This window comes from Harmonia axyridis, chromosome X, assembly GCF_914767665.1.
Source record: "Harmonia axyridis chromosome X, icHarAxyr1.1, whole genome shotgun sequence".
Lineage (NCBI taxonomy): Eukaryota > Metazoa > Arthropoda > Insecta > Coleoptera > Coccinellidae > Harmonia > Harmonia axyridis.
The window spans coordinates 21,715,168-21,735,961 of record NC_059508.1 but is presented as its reverse complement, the minus strand read 5'-3'; the positions used below and the strand labels follow the sequence as shown (position 1 = coordinate 21,735,961).

General features: G+C 37.4%; 1 protein-coding gene across 1 annotated transcript in view; it reads right to left on the bottom strand.

Annotated features, from left to right (window-relative positions):
- Nucleotides 1–1,446: 1,446 nt before the first annotated feature.
- Nucleotides 1,447–20,794, bottom strand: part of LOC123686619 (NADH-ubiquinone oxidoreductase chain 5-like) — a gene marked incomplete at its 3' end in the record, with an annotated part of 98,846 nt that continues 79,498 nt past the window's right edge. The window contains exons 2-3 of the mRNA XM_045626854.1: nt 1,792–2,105; nt 1,447–1,506 (exon numbers count right to left, since the gene is read on the bottom strand). Coding sequence (XP_045482810.1) covers nt 1,447–1,506; nt 1,792–2,105 — 374 coding nt within the window. The remainder of the gene's footprint in view (nt 1,507–1,791; nt 2,106–20,794) is intronic.

Below are 20,794 nucleotides of genomic sequence, written 5' to 3'. Positions count from 1 at the left end.
TAATTCAATTTATACTAATTTTATTGGAATCAGCAGTAGCTTTAATTCAATCTTATGTTTTTGCTATCCTTAGAACTCTTTATTCTAGAGAAAATAATTATGATAAAAAATCACCCATTTCATTTAGTAGATTATAGTCCTTGACCAATTTTAGGAGCTTTTAGAGCTATAACTGCAGTAATAGGAATAATTAAATGATTCCATCTTTTTAACTCAAATTTATTTATTTTAAGAAATTTAATTCTTTTACTAATTATATTTCAATGATGACGAGATGTAATTCGAGAAAGAACCTTTCAAGGAAACCACACTCTTTTAGTATCTTTTGGTTTACGATGAGGAATAATTTTATTTATTACCTCAGAGATTTTTTTCTTTGTTAGTTTTTTTTGAAGATTTTATCATATAAGATTATCTCCTTCTATCGAATTAGGAATAACTTGACCTCCAAAAGGAATTAATACCTTTAATCCTAATGAAATCTCATTATTAAACACTATTATTCTATTAAGATCAGGCCTAAGTGTAACTTGAGCCCACCATAGATTAATAGAAAATAATTTTAATCAAACATTTCAAAGATTAATTATTACTGTTTTACTAGGAATATATTTTTCTTTACTACAAGGAATTGAATATTTAGAAGCCCCATTTTCTATAGCCGATTCAGTTTATGGAAGAACATTCTTTATAGCTACAGGATTCCATGGTTTACATGTAATTATTGGTTCTATTTTTCTTTTAGTATGTTTAACTCGATTAAACTTTAATCATTTTAGAAACAATCACCATTTTGGATTCGAAGCAGCAGCATGATATTGACATTTTGTAGACGTAGTATGACTATTCCTATATATATCTATTTATTGATGAGGTAGATATCTATATAGTATAAATATTACATTTGATTTCCAATCAAAAAATCTTTTAAAAGTATAGATAATATTCTTAATTTCATCTTTAATTTTAATAATTTTTAGAATTATAATAATTTTAATAATTATTGCAAATTATATTTCAATAAAAACATTTAAAGATCGAGAAAAAAGTTCTCCCTTTGAATGCGGATTTGACCCTAAAAATTCTCCTATAAAAATTTAAGCTTCTAACTTAATATATAGCAATTTGTTAATATTTCTATTTATATAGTTTATCTAAAACATTATATTTTCATTATAAAAAAAGATTAATTCTTATAAATACTCAAAAAATATTTTAATTTACCTCAATATCTTCAATATTGCGCTCTATTAAGCTATTTAAGTAGAATATATAAATCAATAACAAAATAATCCAAATTAAAAATATTATTATATAAATCTTTAAACTATTTTTAAAAATATACTGAAATAAAACAGAAATTTTTTAAAAAAATTTAAATGAACCCTGGCTTCCTGAGAACTCTGATCAACCTTGATCTAAAAATTTATAATTTAGTATTCCAAAATTAATAAAAAAATAATTTATTCCAAAAGTTGAAATATAAGGCAAATTCCATATTAATACTAAAAAAATTAAAATTTTTATTAAATTAGAAAAAATTGAATTATAATTTAATTTTAATAAAGAAATCTCAAAACCTATAATTACCCCAATTATTACTATAATTAAAATTAAAATTTTCATAAAAAAAGGTAATACAACTAAATTAATATCCTTAAATATAAATCATATAAGAACCGTTCCTGAAAATAATACAATAATAAATATAAATCCTATTCTATAAACTATTTCATCTCTTAATTCTTCAGTTCTATTTATTCTAAACCCACAATAATCTGTAAATATTAAATAATTCAATAAACGCACTGTATAAGAAACTGTTAATGTTAAAGAAATTAATATAATTAAATAAATTAAAATATTTAATCTTGACATAGAATAAACCTCTATAATTAAATCTTTTGAGTAAAATCCGAAAAAAAAAAGAATCCCACATAATGATAAATTTCTTACATTAAAATATATTACAGTTATAGGAGTTTTATAAACTAAACCCCCTATAAAACGAATATCTTGACATTCTCCCATTAAATGAATAAAATTACCTGCACATATAAATAATAAAGCTTTAAATAAAGCGTCTCCAGACCTCTCAGAATTACCTGTGTTATTGTGAAAGTGTTTCAAGTGTTCGTTTCATGCCCTCGGGCGATTCGCCACATTCCGTAGTCGAAACAGGGCGTAAAACCCCTCCGGCGTTGGCCGCATTCCGAATTGAATGCGCCGAGTCGCATTTGACAATGAACTGCCCTAAACCCATAACAACCTTGGCAAAGTGCATTAATTGCCATGGAAGTCACCCGGCCACAGGGACGAAAGCTTGACACACGTGTCAAAAGAAACCACTTTAGTATAAGGGACTGTTTTTATTCCCTTTTTTTTTTGTTTAATGAACAATTATCTAAGTAGGCCATTTCACATTGTTGATTTTCTTGGACTCGGATGTCACGCAGGTAGCTATGATCTCCCACGTGGTAAGGTCAATTGCTGCTGTAACCACAAATGGACGGCTGACTTCTGTTGTTGATTTCATTTGTTTGTTATTTCCTTCAATGTTTCTCATTCTAACTCTTTTATCGTATTGCACAGGGACGAAAGCTTGAAACACGTGTCTATGGAAACCACAATGGTATGAGGGACTGTTCTTATTCCCATTTTTCTGTTTGATGAACAATTATCCAACTAAGCCATTCCACATTGTTGATTTTCTTGGACTCGGATGTCACGCAGCTAGCTATAATCTCTCACGTGGTAAGATCAATTGCTGCTGTAAACACAAATGGACTGCTGACTTCTGTGTTGATTTCATTTGTTTGTTATTTCCTTCAATGTTTCTCATTCTCACACTTTTCATCGTATTGCACAGGAACGAGAGCTTGACACACGTGTCTAAGGAAACCACATTGGTATAAGGGACTGTTCTTATTCCCTTCTTTCTGTTTGATGAACAATTATCCAACTAAGCCATTCCACATTGTTGATTTTCTTGGACTCGGATGTCACGCAGCTAGCTATAATCTCTCACGTGGTAAGATCAATTGCTGCTGTAAACACAAATGGACTGCTGACTTCTGTGTTGATTTCATTTGTTTGTTATTTCTTTCAATGTTTCTCATTCTAACACTTTTCATCGTATTCCACAGGGACGAAAGCTTGACACACGTGTCAAAGAATACCACATTAGTATGAGGGACTGTTCTTATTCCTTTTTTTTTTGTTTAATGATCAATTATCCAAGTAAGCCATTTCACATTGTTGATTTTCTTGGACTCGGATGTCACGCAGGTAGCTATGATCTCCCACGTGGTAAGGTCAATTGCTGCTGTAACCACAAATGGACGGCTGACTTCTGTTGTTGATTTCATTTGTTTGTTATTTCCTTCAATGTTTCTCATTCTAACTCTTTTATCGTATTGCACAGGGACGAAAGCTTGACACACGTGTCTATGGAAACCACATTGGTATGAGGGACTGTTCTTATTCCCATTTTTCTGTTTGATGAACAATTATCCAAGTGAGACAATCCACATTGTTGTTTTTCTTGAACTCGGATGTCACGCAGGTAGCTATCATCTCCCACGTATTAACGTCAATTGCTGCTGTAACCACAAATGCACGACTGACTTCTGTTGTTGATTACATTTGTTTGTTATTTCTTTCAATGTTTCTCATTCTTACTCTTTTCATCGTATTGCACAGGGACGAAAGCTTGACACACGTGTCTATGGAAACCACATTGGTATGAGGGACTGTTCTTATTCCCATTTTTCTGTTTGATGAACAATTATCCAAGTAAGCCATTTCACATTGTTGTTTTTCTTGGACTCGGATGTCACGCAGGTAGCTTTAATCTCCCATGTGGTAAGGTCAATTGCTGCTGCAACCACAAATGGACGGCTGACTTCTGTTGTTGATTTCCTTCAATGTTTCTCATTCTTACTCTTTCCATCGTATTGCACAGGGACGAAAGCTTGACACACGTGTCTAAGGAAACCACATTGCTATGAGGGACTGTTCTTATTCCCATTTTTCTGTTTGATGAACAATTATCCAAGTGAGACAATCCACATTGTTGTTTTTCTTGAACTCGGATGTCACGCAGGTAGCTATCATCTCCCACGTGTTAAGGCCAATTGCTGCTGTAACCACAAATGCACGACTGACTTCTGTTGTTGATTACATTTGTTTGTTAATTTCTTCAATGTTTCTCATTCTAACACTTTTCATCGTATTGCTGAGGGATGAAAGCTTAACACACGTGTCTAAGGAAACCACTCTGGAATAAGGGACTGTTCTAATTCCCTTCTTTTTGTCACGCAGGAAGCTATAATCTCCCACGTGGTAAGGTCAATTGCTGATGTAACCTCAAATGAACGGCTGACTTCTGTTGTTGATTTCATTTGTTTGATTTTCCATCAATGTTTCTTATTCTAACATTTTTTATCGTATTGCAGATGGACGGAAGGTTGACACACGTGTCTCAGGAAACCACTTCGGTATAAGGGACTGTTCTTTTCCCTTTTTTTGTGTTTAATGAACAATTAGCCAAATAAGCCATTCTACATTGTTGTTTTTCTTGGACACGGAAGTCACGCAGGAAGCTATGATCTCCCACGTGGTAAGGTCGATTGCTGCGGTAACCACAAATGGTCGGTTGACTACTGTTGTTGATTTCATTTGTTTGTAATTTCCTTCAATGTTTCTGATTCCAACACTTTTTATCATATTGCAGAGGGACGAAATCCCAACACACGTGTCTGAAGAATCTTCTTCGCTTTGGGAGCCTGTCCTTATTCTCTTTTTCTTTGTTCAATGAACAATTATTCAAGTAAGCCATTCCACATTGTTGATTTTCTTGGACTCGGATGTCACGCAGGTAGCAATAACTTCCCACGTGTTAAGGTCAATTGCTGCTGTAACCACGAATGGACGGCTGACTTCTGTTGTTGATTTCATTCGTTTGTTATTTCGTTCGATGTTTCTTATTCTAACACTTTTAAACGTATTGCAGAGGGACGAAAGCTTGACACAAGTGTCTAAGAAAACCACTTTTGTATGAAGGACTGTTCTTATGCCCTTTTTCATTGTTTAATGAACAATTATTCAAGTAAGCCATTCTACATTGTTGAATTTCTTGGACTCGGATATCACGCAGGTAGCTATAATCTCCCACATGGTAAGGTCAATTGGTGCTGTAACCACAAATGGACGGCTGACTTCTGTTGTTGATTTATTGTTTGTTATTTCCTCCAATGTTTCTCATTCTAACTCTTTCCATCGTATTGCACAGGGACGAAAGCTTGACACACGTGTCTTAGGAAACCACATTGGTATGAGGGACTGTTCTTATTCCCTTTTTTCTGTTTGATGAACAATTATCCAAGTAAGCCATTTCACATTGTTGTTTTTCTTGGACTCGGATGTCACGCAGGTAGCTATAATCTCCCATGTGGTAAGGTCAATTGCTGCTGCAACCACAAATGGACGGCTGACTTCTGTTGTTGATTTCCTTCAATGTTTCTCATTCTTACTCTTTCCATCGTATTGCACAGGGACGAAAGCTTGACACACGTGTCTAAGGAAACCACATTGCTATGAGGGACTGTTCTTATTTCCTTTGTTCTGTTTGATGAACAATTATCCAAATAAGCCATATCACATTGTTGTTTTTCTTGGACTCGGATGTCACGCAGGTAGCCATAATCTCCCACGAGGTAAGGTCAATTGCTGCTGTAACAACAAATGCACGACTGACTTCTGTTGTTGATTTCATTTGTTTGTTATTTCTTTCAATGTTTCTCATTCTAACACTTTTCATCGTATTACACAGGGACGAAAGCTTGACACACGTGTCAAAGGAAACCACTATGGTATAAGGGACTGTTCTTATTCCTTTTTTTCTGTTTGATGAACAATTATCCAGGTAAGCCATTTCACATTGTTATTTTTCTTAGACTCGGATGTCACGCAGGTAGCTATAATCTCCCACGTGGTAAGGTCAATTGGTATAAGGGACTGTTCTTATTCCCTTCTTTCTGTATAATGAACAATTATCCAAGTAGGCCATTCCACATTGTTGATTTTCTTGAATTCGGATGTCACGCAGGTAGCTATAATCTACCACGTGGTAAGGTCAATTGCTGCTGTAACCACAAATGGACGGCTCACTTCTGTTGTTGACTTCATTTGTTTGTTATTTCCTTCAATGTTTCTCATTCTAACTCTTTTCACCGTATTGCACAGGGACGAAAGCTTGACTTACGTGTCTAAGGACACCACATTGGTATGAGGGACTGTTCCTATTCTCTTTTTTCTTTTTGATGAACAATTATCCAAGTAAGCCATTCCACATTGTTGATTTTCTTGGACTCGGATGTCACGCAGGTAGCTATAATCTCCCAAGTGGTAAGGTCAATTGCTGCTGTAACCACAAATGGACGGCTGACTTCTGTTGTTGATTTCATTCGTTTGTTATTTCCTTCAATGTTTCTCATTCTAACTCTTTCCATCGTATTGCACAGGGACGAAAGCTTGACACACTTGTCTAAGGAAACCACATTAGTATGAGGGACTGTTCTTACTCCCTTCTTTTTGTTTAATGAACAATTATCCAAGTAGGCCATTCCACATTGTTGATTTTCTTGAACTCGGATGTCACGCAGGTAGCTATAATCTCCCACGTGGTAAGGTCAATTGCTGCTGTAACCACAAATGGACGGCTGACTTCTGTTGTTGATTTCATTTGTTTGTTATTTCCTTCAATGTTTCTCATTCTAACTCTTTTCACCGTATTGCACAGGGACGAAAGCTTGACACACGTGTCTAAGGAATCCACATTGGTATAAGGGACTGTTCTTTTTCCCTTCTTTCTGTATAATGAACAATTATCCAAGTAGGCCATTCCAAATTGTTGATTTTCTTGAACTCGGATGTCACGCAGGTAGCTATAATCTCCCACGTGGTAAGGTCAATTGCTGCTGTAACCACAAATGGACGGCTGACTTCTGTTGTTGATTTCATTTGTTTGTTATTTCCTTCAATGTTTCTCATTCTAACTCTTTCCATCGTATTGCACAGGGACGAAAGCTTGACACACGTGTCTAAGGAAACCACATTAGTATGAGGGACTGTTCTTACTCCCTTCTTTTTGTTTAATGAACAATTATCCAAGTAGGCCATTCCACATTGTTGATTTTCTTGAACTCGGATGTCACGCAGGTAGCTATAATCTCCCACGTGGTAAGGTCAATTGCTGCTGTAACCACAAATGGACGGCTGACTTCTGTTGTTGATTTCATTTGTTTGTTATTTCCTTCAATGTTTCTCATTCTAACACTTTTCATCGTATTCCACAGGGACGAAAGCTTGACACACGTGTCGAAAGAAACCACTTTGGTATAAGGGACTGTTCTTATTCCCTTTTTTTTTGTTTAATGAACAATTATCCAAGTAGGCCATTCCACATTGTTGATTCTCTTGAACTCGGATGTCACGCGGGTAGCTATAATCTCCCACGTGGTAAGGTCAATTGCTGCTGTAACCACAAATGGACGGCTGACTTCTGTTGTTGATTTCATTTGTTTGTTATTTCCTTCAATGTTTCCAATTCTAACTCTTTCAATCGTATTGCATAGGGACGAAAGCTTGAAACACGTTTCAGAGGAAACCACATGAGTATGAGGGACTGTTCTTATTCCCTTTTTTCTGTTTGATGTATAATTATCCAAGTGAGCCATTTCACATTGTTGTTTTTCTTGGACTCGGATGTCACGAAGGTAGCTATAATCTACCACGCGGTGAGGTCAATTGCTGCTGTAACCACAAATGGACGGCTGACTTCTGTGTTGATTTCATTTTTTTGTTATTTCTTTCAATGTTTCTCATTCTAACACTTTTCATCGTATTCCACAGGGACGAGAGCTTGACACACGTGTCAAAAGAAACCACTTTGGTATAAGGGACTGTTCTTATTCCCCTTTTTTTTTTTGTTTAATGAACAATTATCCAAGTAGGCCATTTCACATTGTTGATTTTCTTGGACTCGGATGTCACGCAGGTAGCTATGATCTCCCACGTGGTAAGGTCAATTGCTGCTGTAACCACAAATGGACGGCTGACTTCCGTTGTTGATTTCATTTGTTTGTTATTTCCTTCAATGTTTCTCATTCTAACTCTTTTATCGTATTGCACAAGGACGAAAGATTGACACACGTGTCTATGGAAACCACATTGGTATGAGGGACTGTTCTTATTCCCATTTTTCTGTTTGATGAACAATTATCCAAGTGAGACAATCCACATTGTTGTTTCTCTTGAACTCGGATGTCACGCAGGTAGCTATCATCTCCCACGTATTAAGGTCAATTGCTGCTGTAACCCCAAATGCACGACTGACTTCTGTTGTTGATTACATTTGTTTGTTATTTCCTTCAATGTTTCTCATTCTTACACTTTTCATCGTATTGCACAGGGACGAGAGCTTGACACACGTGTCTAAGGAAACCACATTGGTATAAGGGACTGTTATTATTCCCTTCTTTTTGTTTAATGAACAATTATCCAAGTAAGCCATTCCACATTGTTGATTTTTTTGGACTCGGATGACACGCAGGTAGCTATAATCTCTCACGTGGTGAGGTCAATTGCTGCTGTAACCACAAATGGACGGCTGACTTCTGTTGTCGATTTCATTTGTTTGTTATTTCCTTCTAAGTTTCCCATTCTAACTCTTTCAATCGTATTGCACAGGGACGAAAGCTTGACACACGTTTCAAAGGAAACCACATAAGTATGAGGGACTGTTCTTATTCCCTTTTTTCTGTTTGATGTACAATTATCCAAGTAAGCCATTTCACATTGTTGTTTTTCTTGGACTCGGATGTCACGCAGGTAGCTATAATCTACCAAGCGGTGAGGTCAATTGCTGCTGTAACCACAAATGGACGGCTGACTTCTGGGTTGATTTCATTTGTTTGTTATTTCTTTCAATGTTTCTCATTCTAACACTTCTCATCGTAAAAGCTTGACACACGTGTCAAAAGAAACCACTTTGGTATGAGGGACTGTTCTTATTTCCTTTTTTTTTTGTTTAATGAACAATTATCCAAGTAGGCCATTTCACATTGTTGATTTTCTTGGACTCGGATGTCACGCAGGTAGCTATGATCTCCCACGTGGTAAGGACAATTGCTGCTGTAACCACAAATGGACGGCTGAATTCTGTTGTTGATTTCATTTGTTTGTTATTTCCTTCAATGTTTCTCATTCTAACTCTTTTATCGTATTGCACAGGGACGAAAGCTTGACACAGGTGTCTATGGAAACCACATTGGTATGAGGGACTGTTCTTATTCCCATTTTTCTGTTTGATGAACAATTATCCAAGTGAGACAATCCACATTGTTGTTTTTCTTGAACTCGGATGTCACGCAGGTAGCTATCATCTCCCACGTGTTAAGGCCAATTGCTGCTGTAACCACAAATGCACGACTGACTTCTGTTGTTGATAACATTTGTTTGTTATTTCTTTCAATGTTTCTCATTCTTACTCTTTTCATCGTATTGCACAGGGACGAAAGCTTGGCACACGTGTCTAAAGAAACCACATTGGTATAAGGGACTGTTCTTATTCCCTTCTATCTGTTTAATGAACAATTATCCAACTAAGCCATTCCACATTGTTGATTTTATTGGACTCGGATGACACGCAGGTAGCTATAATCTCCCACGTGGTAAGGTCAATTGCTGCTGCAACCACAATTGGACGGCTGACTTCTGTTGTTGATTTCATTTATTTGTTATTTTCTTCAATGTTTCTCATTCTAACACTTTTCATCGTATTGCTGAGGGACGAAAGCTTAACACACGTGTCTAAGGAAACCACTCTGGTATAAGGGACTCTTCTTATTCCCTTCTTTTTGTTTAATGAACAATTATCCAAGTAAGCCATTCCACATTGTTGATTTTCTTGGACTCGGATGTCACGCAGGTAGCTATAATCTCCCACGTGGTAAGGTCAATTGCTGCTGTCACCACAAATGCACGACTGACTTCTTTTGTTGATTTCATTTGTTTGTTATTTCCTTCTATGTTTCACATTCTATTACTTTTCATCGTATTGCACAGGGACGAAAGTTTGACACACGTGTCTAAGGAAACCACATTGGTATAAGGGACTGTTCTCATTCCCTTCTTTTTGTTTGATGAACAATTATCCAAATAAGCCATTCCACATTGTTGATTTTCTTGGACTCGGATGTCACGCAGGTAGCTATAATCTCCGACGTGGTAAGGTCAATTGCTGCTGTAACCACAAATGCACGAGTGACTTCTGTTGTTGATTTCATTTGTTTGTTATTTCCTTCAATGTTTCTCATTCTAACACTTTTCATCGTATTGCTGAGGGGCGAAAGCTCGAGACACGTGTCGAAGGAAACCACTTTGGTATAAGGGACTGTTCTTATTCCCTTTTTTTTTCGTTTAATGAACAATTATTGAAGTGAGCCATTCCTCATTGTTGATTTTCTCGGACTCGGATGTCACGCAGCTAGCTATAATCTCTCACGTGGTAAGATCAATTGCTGCTGTAAACACTAATGGACGGCTGACTTCTGTGTTGATTTCATTTGTTTGTTATTTCTTTCAATGTTTCTCATTCTAACACTTTTCATCGTATTCCACAGGGACGAAAGCTTGACACACGTGTCAAAGGATACCACATCAGTATGAGGGACTGTTCTTATTCTTTTTTTTGTTTAATGATCAATTATCCAAGTAAGTCATTTCACATTGTTGTTTTTCTTGGACACGGATGTCACGCAGGAAGCTATAATCTCCCACGTGGTAAGGTCAATTGCTGCTGTAACCTCAAATGAACGGCTGACTTCTGTTGTTGATTTCATTTGTTTGTAATTTCCATCAATTTTTCTTATTCTAACATTTTTTATCGTATTGCAGATGGACGAAAGGTTGACACACGTGTCTCAGGAAACCACTTTGGTATGAGGGACTGTTCTTTTCCCTTTTTTTGTGTTTAATGAACAATTATCCAAATAAGCCATTTTACATTGTTGTTTTTCTTGGACACGGATGTCACGCAGGAAGCTATAATCTCCCACGTGGTAAGGTCAATTGCTGATGTAACCTCAAATGAACGGCTGACTTCTGTTGTTGATTTCATTTGTTTGTAATTTCCTTCAATGTTTCTGATTCCAACACTTTTTATCATATTGCATAGGGGCGAAATCCTGACACACGTGTCTGAAGAAACTTCTTGTCTTGCCTGTCCTTATTCTCTTTCTCTTTGTTCAATGAACAATTATTCAAGTAAGCCATTCCACATTGTTGAATTTCTTGGACTCGGATATCACGCAGGTAGCTATAATCTCCCACATGGTAAGGTCAATTGGTGCTGTAACCACAAATGCACGACTGACTTCTGTTGTTGATTTCATTCATTTGTTATTTCCTTCAATGTTTCTCATACTAACACTTTTCATCGTATTGCACAGGGACGAAAGCTTGACACACGTGTCTAAGGAAACCACATTGGTATAAGGGACTGTTCTTATTCCCTTCTTTCTTTATAATGAACAATTATCCAAGTAGGCCATTCCACATTGTTGATTTTCTTGAACTCGGATGTCACGCAGGTAGCTATAATCTACCACGTGGTAAGGTCAATTGCTGCTGTAACCACAAATGGACGGCTCACTTCTGTTGTTGATTTCATTTGTTTGTTATTTCCTTCAATGTTTCTCATTCTAACTCTTTCCATCGTATTGCACAGGGACGAAAGCTTGACACACTTGACTAAGGAAACCACATTAGTATGAGGGACTGTTCCTATTCCCTTTTTTCTTTTTGATGAACAATTATCCAAGTAAGCCATTCCACATTGCTGATTTTCTTGGACTCGGATGACATGCAGGTAGCTATAATCTCCCACGTGGTAAGGTCAATTGCTGCTGTAACCACAAATGCACGACTGACTTCTGTTGTTGATTTCATTCGTTTGTTATTTCCTTCAATGTTTCTCATTTTAACACTTTTCATCGTATTGCACAGGGACGAAAGCTTGACACACGTGTCTAAGGAATCCACATTGGTATAAGGGACTGTTCTTATTCCCTTCTTTTTGTTTAATGAACAATTATCCAAGTAGGCCATTCCACATTGTTGTTTTCCTTGGACTCGGATGTCACGCAGGTAGCTATAATCTCCCTCGTGGTAAGGTCAATTGCTGCTGTTACCACAAATGCACGATTGACTTCTGTTGTTGATTTCATTTGTTTGTTATTTCTTTCAATGTTTCTCATTCTAACACTTTTCATCGTATTCCACAGGAACGAAAGCTTGACTTACGTGTCTAAGGAAACCACATTGTTATGAGGGACTGTTCCTATTCCCTTTTTTCTTTTTGATGAACAATTATCCAAGTAAGCCATTCCACATTGCTGATTTTCTTGGACTCGGATGACATGCAGGTAGCTATAATCTACCACGTGGTAAGGTCAATTGCTGCTGTAACCACAAATGGACGGCTGACTTCTGTTGTTGATTTCATTTGTTTGTTATTTCCTTCAATGTTTCTCATTCTGACACTTTTCATCGTATTGCACAGGGACGAAAGCTTGACACACGTGTCTAATGGAACAACATTGGTATAAGGGACTGTTCTTATTCCCTTTTTTTTTTGATGAACAATTATCCAAGTAAGCCATTCCACATTGCTGATTTTCTTGGACTCGGATGACATGCAGGTAGCTATAATCTACCACGTGGTAAGGTCAATTGCTGCTGTAACCACAAATGGACGGCTGACTTCTGTTGTTGATTTCATTTGTTTGTTATTTCCTTTAATGTTTCTCATTCTGACACTTTTCATCGTATTGCACAGGGACGAACGATTGACACACTTGACTAAGGAAACCACATTAGTATGAGGGACTGTTCTCATTCTCTTTTTTCTGTTTGATGGACAATTATCCAAGAAAACCATTTCACATTGTTGTTTTTCTTGGACTCGGATGTCACGCAGGTAGCTATAATCTCCCTCGTGGTAAGGTCAATTGCTGCTGTTACCACAAATGCACGACTGACTTCTGTTGTTGATTTCATTTGTTTGTTATTTCCTTCAATGTTTCTCATTCTGACACTTTTCATCGAATTGCACAGGGACGAAAGCTTGACACACGTGTCTAATGGAACAACATTGGTATAAGGGACTGTTCTTATTCCCTTTTTTTTTTTGATGAACAATTATCCAAGTAAGCCATTCCACATTGTTGATTTTCTTGGACTCGGATGACACGCAGGTAGCTATAATCTCCCACGTGGTAAGGTCAATTGCTGCTGTAACCACAAATGCACGACTGACTTCTGTTGTTGATTTCATTCGTTTGTTATTTCCTTCAATGTTTCTCATTTTAACACTTTTCATCGTATTGCACAGGGACGAAAGCTTGACACACGTGTCTAAGGAATCCACATTGGTATAAGGGACTGTTCTTATTCCCTTCTTTTTGTTTAATCAACAATTATCCAAGTAGGCCATTCCACATTGTTGATTTTCTTGGACTCGGATGTCACGCAGGTTGCTATAATCTCCCATGTGGTAAGGTCAATTGCTGCCGCAACCTCAAATGGACGGCTGATTTCTGTTGTTGATTTCATTTGTTTGTTATTTCCTTCAATGTTTTTCATTCTTACTCTTTCCATCGTATTGCACAGGGACGAAAGCTTGACACACGTGTCAAAGGAAACCACTATGGTATGAGGGACTCTTCTTATTCCTTTTTTTTTTTGATGAACAATTATCCAAGTAAGCCATTCCACATTGTTGATTTTCTTGGACTCGGATGACACGCAGGTAGCTATAATCTCCCACGTGGTAAGGTCAATTGCTGCTGTAACCACAAATGCACGACTGACTTCTGTTGTTGATTTCATTCGTTTGTTATTTCCTTCAATGTTTCTCATTTTAACACTTTTCATCGTATTGCACAGGGACGAAAGCTTGACACACGTGTCTAAGGAATCCACATTGGTATAAGGGACTGTTCTTATTCCCTTCTTTCTGTATAATGAATAATTATCCAAGTAGGCCATTCCACATTGTTGATTTTCTTGGACTCGGATGTCACGCAGGTAGCTATAATCTCCCACGTGGTGAGGTATATTGCTGCTGTAACCACAAATGCACGACTGACTTCTGTTGTTGATTTCATTCGTTTGTTATTTCCTTCAATGTTTCTCATTCTAACACTTTTCATCGTATTGCACAGGGACGAAAGCTTGACACACGAGTATAAGGAAACCACATTAGTATGAGGGACTGTTCTTATTCTTTTTTTTTTTGTTTAATGATCAATTATCCAAGTAAGCCATTTCACATTGTTGTTTTTCTTGGACACGGATGTCACGCAGGAAGCTATAATCTCCCACGTGGTAAGGTCAATTGCTGATGTAACCTCAAATGAACGGCTGACTTCTGTTGTTGATTTCATTTGTTTGTAATTTCCATCAATATTTCTTATTCTAACATTTTTTATCGTATTGCAGATGGACGAAAGGTTGACACACGTGTCTCAGGAAACCACTTTGGTATGAGGGACTGTTCTTTTCCCTTTTTTTGTGTTTAATGAACAATTATCCAAATAAGCCATTTTACATTGTTGTTTTTCTTGGACACGGATGTCACGCAGGAAGCTATAATCTCCCACGTGGTAAGGTCAATTGCTGATGTAACCTCAAATGAACGGCTGACTTCTGTTGTTGATTTCATTTGTTTGTAATTTCCTTCAATGTTTCTGATTCCAACACTTTTTATCATATTGCATAGGGGCGAAATCCTGACACACGTGTCTGAAGAAACTTCTTGTCTTGCCTGTCCTTATTCTCTTTCTCTTTGTTCAATGAACAATTATTCAAGTAAGCCATTCGACATTGTTGAATTTCTTGGACTCGGATATCACGCAGGTAGCTATAATCTCCCACATGGTGAGGTCAATTGGTGCTGTAACCACAAATGGACGGCTGACTTCTGTTGTTTATTTATTGTTTGTTATTTCCTTCAATGTTTCTCATTCTAACTCTTTCCATCGTATTGCACAGGGACGAAAGCTTGACACACGTGTCTTAGGAAACCACATTGGTATGAGGGACTGTTCTTATTCCCTTTTTTCTGTTTGATGAACAATTATCCAAATAAGCCATTCCACATTGTTGTTTTTCTTGGACTCTGATGTCACGCAGGTAGCTATAATCTCCCACGAGGTAAGGTCAATTGCTGCTGTAACCACAAATCCACGACTGACTTCTGTTGTTGATTTCATTTGTTTGTTATTTCTTTCAATGTTTCTCATTCTAACACTTTTCATCGTATTACACAGGGACGAAAGCTTGACACAGGTGTCAAAGGAAACCACTATGGTATAAGGGACTGTTCTTATTTCCTTTTTTCTGTTTGATGAACAATTATCCAGGTAAGCCATTTCACATTGTTATTTTTCTTGGACTCGGATGTCACGCAGGTAGCTATAATCTCCCACGTGGTAAGGTCAATTGCTGCTGTAACCACAAATGCACGACTGACTTCTGTTGTTGATTTCATTCGTTTGTTATTTCCTTCAATGTTTCTCATTCTAACACTCTTCATCGTATTGCACGAGGACGAAAGCTTGACACAGGTGTCTAAGGAAACCACATTGGTATAAGTGACTGTTCTTATTCCCTTTTTCTTGTTTAATCAACAATTATCCAAGTAGGCCATTCCACATTGTTGATTTTCTTGGACACGGATGTCACGCAGGTAGCTATAATCTCCCACGTGGTAAGGTCAAGTGCTGCTGTAACCACAATAGACGGCTGAATTCTGTTGTTGATTTCATTTGTTTGTTATTTCCCAAATGGACGGCTGACTTCTGTTGTTGATTTCATTTGTTTGTTATTTCCTTCAATGTTCCTCATTCTAACTCTTTTCATCGTATTGTACAGGGACGAAAGCTTGACTTACGTGTCTTAGGAAACCACATTAGTATGAGGGACTGTTCTTACTCCCTTCTTTTTGTTTAATGAACAATTATCCAAGTAGGCCATTCCACATTGTTGATTTTCTTGAACTCGGATGTCACGCAGGTAGCTATAATCTCCCACGTGGTAAGGTCAATTGCTGCTGTAACCACAAATGCACGACTGACTTCTGTTGTTGATTTCATTCGTTTGTTATTTCCTTCAATGTTTCTCATTTTAACACTTTTCATCGTATTGCACAGGGACGAAAGCTTGACACACGTGTCTAAGGAATCCACATTGGTATAAGGGACTGTTCTTATTCCCTTCTTTTTGTTTAATCAACAATTATCCAAGTAGGCCATTCCACATTGTTGATTTTCTTGGACTCGGATGTCACGCAGGTTGCTATAATCTCCCATGTGGTAAGGTCAATTGCTGCCGCAACCTCAAATGGACGGCTGATTTCTGTTGTTGATTTCATTTGTTTGTTATTTCCTTCAATGTTTTTCATTCTTACTCTTTCCATCGTATTGCACAGGGACGAAAGCTTGACACACGTGTCAAAGGAAACCACTATGGTATGAGGGACTCTTCTTATTCCCTTTTTTTTTTGATGAACAATTATCCAAGTAAGCCATTCCACATTGTTGATTTTCTTGGACTCGGATGACACGCAGGTAGCTATAATCTCCCACGTGGTAAGGTCAATTGCTGCTGTAACCACAAATGCACGACTGACTTCTGTTGTTGATTTCATTCGTTTGTTATTTCCTTCAATGTTTCTCATTTTAACACTTTTCATCGTATTGCACAGGGACGAAAGCTTGACACACGTGTCTAAGGAATCCACATTGGTATAAGGGACTGTTCTTATTCCCTTCTTTCTGTATAATGAATAATTATCCAAGTAGGCCATTCCACATTGTTGATTTTCTTGGACTCGGATGTCACGCAGGTAGCTATAATCTCCCACGTGGTGAGGTATATTGCTGCTGTAACCACAAATGCACGACTGACTTCTGTTGTTGATTTCATTCGTTTGTTATTTCCTTCAATGTTTCTCATTCTAACACTTTTCATCGTATTGCACAGGGACGAAAGCTTGACACACGAGTATAAGGAAACCACATTAGTATGAGGGACTGTTCTTATTCTTTTTTTTTTTTGTTTAATGATCAATTATCCAAGTAAGCCATTTCACATTGTTGTTTTTCTTGGACACGGATGTCACGCAGGAAGCTATAATCTCCCACGTGGTAAGGTCAATTGCTGATGTAACCTCAAATGAACGGCTGACTTCTGTTGTTGATTTCATTTGTTTGTAATTTCCATCAATATTTCTTATTCTAACATTTTTTATCGTATTGCAGATGGACGAAAGGTTGACACACGTGTCTCAGGAAACCACTTTGGTATGAGGGACTGTTCTTTTCCCTTTTTTTGTGTTTAATGAACAATTATCCAAATAAGCCATTTTACATTGTTGTTTTTCTTGGACACGGATGTCACGCAGGAAGCTATAATCTCCCACGTGGTAAGGTCAATTGCTGATGTAACCTCAAATGAACGGCTGACTTCTGTTGTTGATTTCATTTGTTTGTAATTTCCTTCAATGTTTCTGATTCCAACACTTTTTATCATATTGCATAGGGGCGAAATCCTGACACACGTGTCTGAAGAAACTTCTTGTCTTGCCTGTCCTTATTCTCTTTCTCTTTGTTCAATGAACAATTATTCAAGTAAGCCATTCGACATTGTTGAATTTCTTGGACTCGGATATCACGCAGGTAGCTATAATCTCCCACATGGTGAGGTCAATTGGTGCTGTAACCACAAATGGACGGCTGACTTCTGTTGTTTATTTATTGTTTGTTATTTCCTTCAATGTTTCTCATTCTAACTCTTTCCATCGTATTGCACAGGGACGAAAGCTTGACACACGTGTCTTAGGAAACCACATTGGTATGAGGGACTGTTCTTATTCCCTTTTTTCTGTTTGATGAACAATTATCCAAATAAGCCATTCCACATTGTTGTTTTTCTTGGACTCTGATGTCACGCAGGTAGCTATAATCTCCCACGAGGTAAGGTCAATTGCTGCTGTAACCACAAATCCACGACTGACTTCTGTTGTTGATTTCATTTGTTTGTTATTTCTTTCAATGTTTCTCATTCTAACACTTTTCATCGTATTACACAGGGACGAAAGCTTGACACAGGTGTCAAAGGAAACCACTATGGTATAAGGGACTGTTCTTATTTCCTTTTTTCTGTTTGATGAACAATTATCCAGGTAAGCCATTTCACATTGTTATTTTTCTTGGACTCGGATGTCACGCAGGTAGCTATAATCTCCCACGTGGTAAGGTCAATTGCTGCTGTAACCACAAATGCACGACTGACTTCTGTTGTTGATTTCATTCGTTTGTTATTTCCTTCAATGTTTCTCATTCTAACACTTTTCATCGTATTGCACGAGGACGAAAGCTTGACACACGTGTCTAAGGAAACCACATTGGTATAAGTGACTGTTCTTATTCCCTTTTTCTTGTTTAATCAACAATTATCCAAGTAGGCCATTCCACATTGTTGATTTTCTTGGACACGGATGTCACGCAGGTAGCTATAATCTCCCACGTGGTAAGGTCAAGTGCTGCTGTAACCACAATAGACGGCTGAATTCTGTTGTTGATTTCATTTGTTTGTTATTTCCCAAATGGACGGCTGACTTCTGTTGTTGATTTCATTTGTTTGTTATTTCCTTCAATGTTCCTCATTCTAACTCTTTTCATCGTATTGTACAGGGACGAAAGCTTGACTTACGTGTCTTAGGAAACCACATTAGTATGAGGGACTGTTCTTACTCCCTTCTTTTTGTTTAATGAACAATTATCCAAGTAGGCCATTCCACATTGTTGATTTTCTTGAACTCGGATGTCACGCAGGTAGCTATAATCTCCCACGTGGTAAGGTCAATTGCTGCTGTAACCACAAATGGACGGCTGACTTCTGTTGTTGATTTCATTTGTTTGTTATTTCCTTCAATGTTTCTCATTCTAACTCTTTTCATCTTATTCCACAGGGACGAAAGCTTGACACACGTGTCGAAAGAAACCACTTTGGTATAAGGGACTGTTCTTATTCCCTTTTTTTTTCGTTTAATGAACAATTATTGAAGTGAGCCATTCCTCATTGTTGATTTTCTCGGACTCGGATGTCACGCAGCTAGCTATAATCTCTCACGTGGTAAGATCAATTGCTGCTGTAAACACAAATGGACGGCTGACTTCTGTGTTGATTTCATTTGTTTGTTATTTCTTTCAATGTTTCTCATTCTAACACTTTTCATCGTATTCCACAGGGACGAAAGCTTGACACACGTGTCAAAGGATACCACATCAGTATGAGGGACTGTTCTTATTCCTTTTTTTTTTGTTTAATGATCAATTATCCAAGTAAGCTATTTCACATTGTTGTTTTTCTTGGACACGGATGTCACGCAGGAAGCTATAATCTCCCACGTGGTAAGGTCAATTGCTGATGTAACCTCAAATGAACGGCTGACTTCTGTTGTTGATTTCATTTGTTTGTAATTTCCATCAATGTTTCTTATTCTAACATTTTTTATCGTATTGCAGATGGACGAAAGGTTGACACACGTGTCTCAGGAAACCACTTTGGTATGAGGGACTGTTCTTTTCCCTTTTTTTGTGTTTAATGAACAATTATCCAAATAAGCCATTTTACATTGTTGTTTTTCTTGGACACGGATGTCACGCAGGAAGCTATAATCTCCCACGTGGTAAGGTCAATTGCTGATGTAACCTCAAATGAACGGCTGACTTCTGTTGTTGATTTCATTTGTTTGTAATTTCCATCAATGTTTCTTATTCTAACCTTTTTTATCGTATTGCAGATGGACGAAAGGTTGACACACGTGTCTCAGGAAACCACTTTGGTATGAGGGACTGTTCTTTTCCCTTTTTTTGTGTTTAATGAACAATTAACCAAATAAGCCATTTTACATTGTTGTTTTTCTTGGACACGGATGTCACGCAGGAAGCTATAATCTCCCACGTGGTAAGGTCAATTGCTGCGGTAACCACAAATGGTCGGTTGACTACTGTTGTTGATTTCATTTGTTTGTAATTTCCTTCAATGTTTCTGATTCCAACACTTTTTATCATATTGCATAGGGGCGAAATCCCGACACACGTGTCTGAAGAAACTTCTTCGCTTTGGGAGCCTGTCCTTATTCTCTTTTTCTTTGTTCAATGAACAATTATTCAAGTAAGCCATTCCACATTGTTGAGTTTCTTGGACTCGGATGTCGCGCAGGTAGCTATAACTTCCCACGTGTTAAGGTCAATTGCTGCTGTAACCACGAATAGACGGCTGACTTCTGTTGTTGATTTCATTCGTTTGTTATTTCGTTCAATGTTTCTTATTCTAACACTTTTAAACGTATTGCAGAGGGACGAAAGCTTGACACAAGTGTCTAAGAAAACCACTTTTGTATGAGGGACTGTTCTTATTCCCTTTTTTTTCGTTTAATGAACAATTATTCAAGTAATCCATTCTACATTGTTGAATTTCTTGGACTCGGATATCACGCAGGTAGCTATAATCTCCCACATGGTAAGGTCAATTGGTGCTGTAACCACAAATGGACGGCTGACTTCTGTTGTTTATTTATTGTTTGTTATTTCCTTCAATGTTTCTCATTCTAACTCTTTCCATCGTATTGCACAGGGACGAAAGCTTGACACACGTGTCT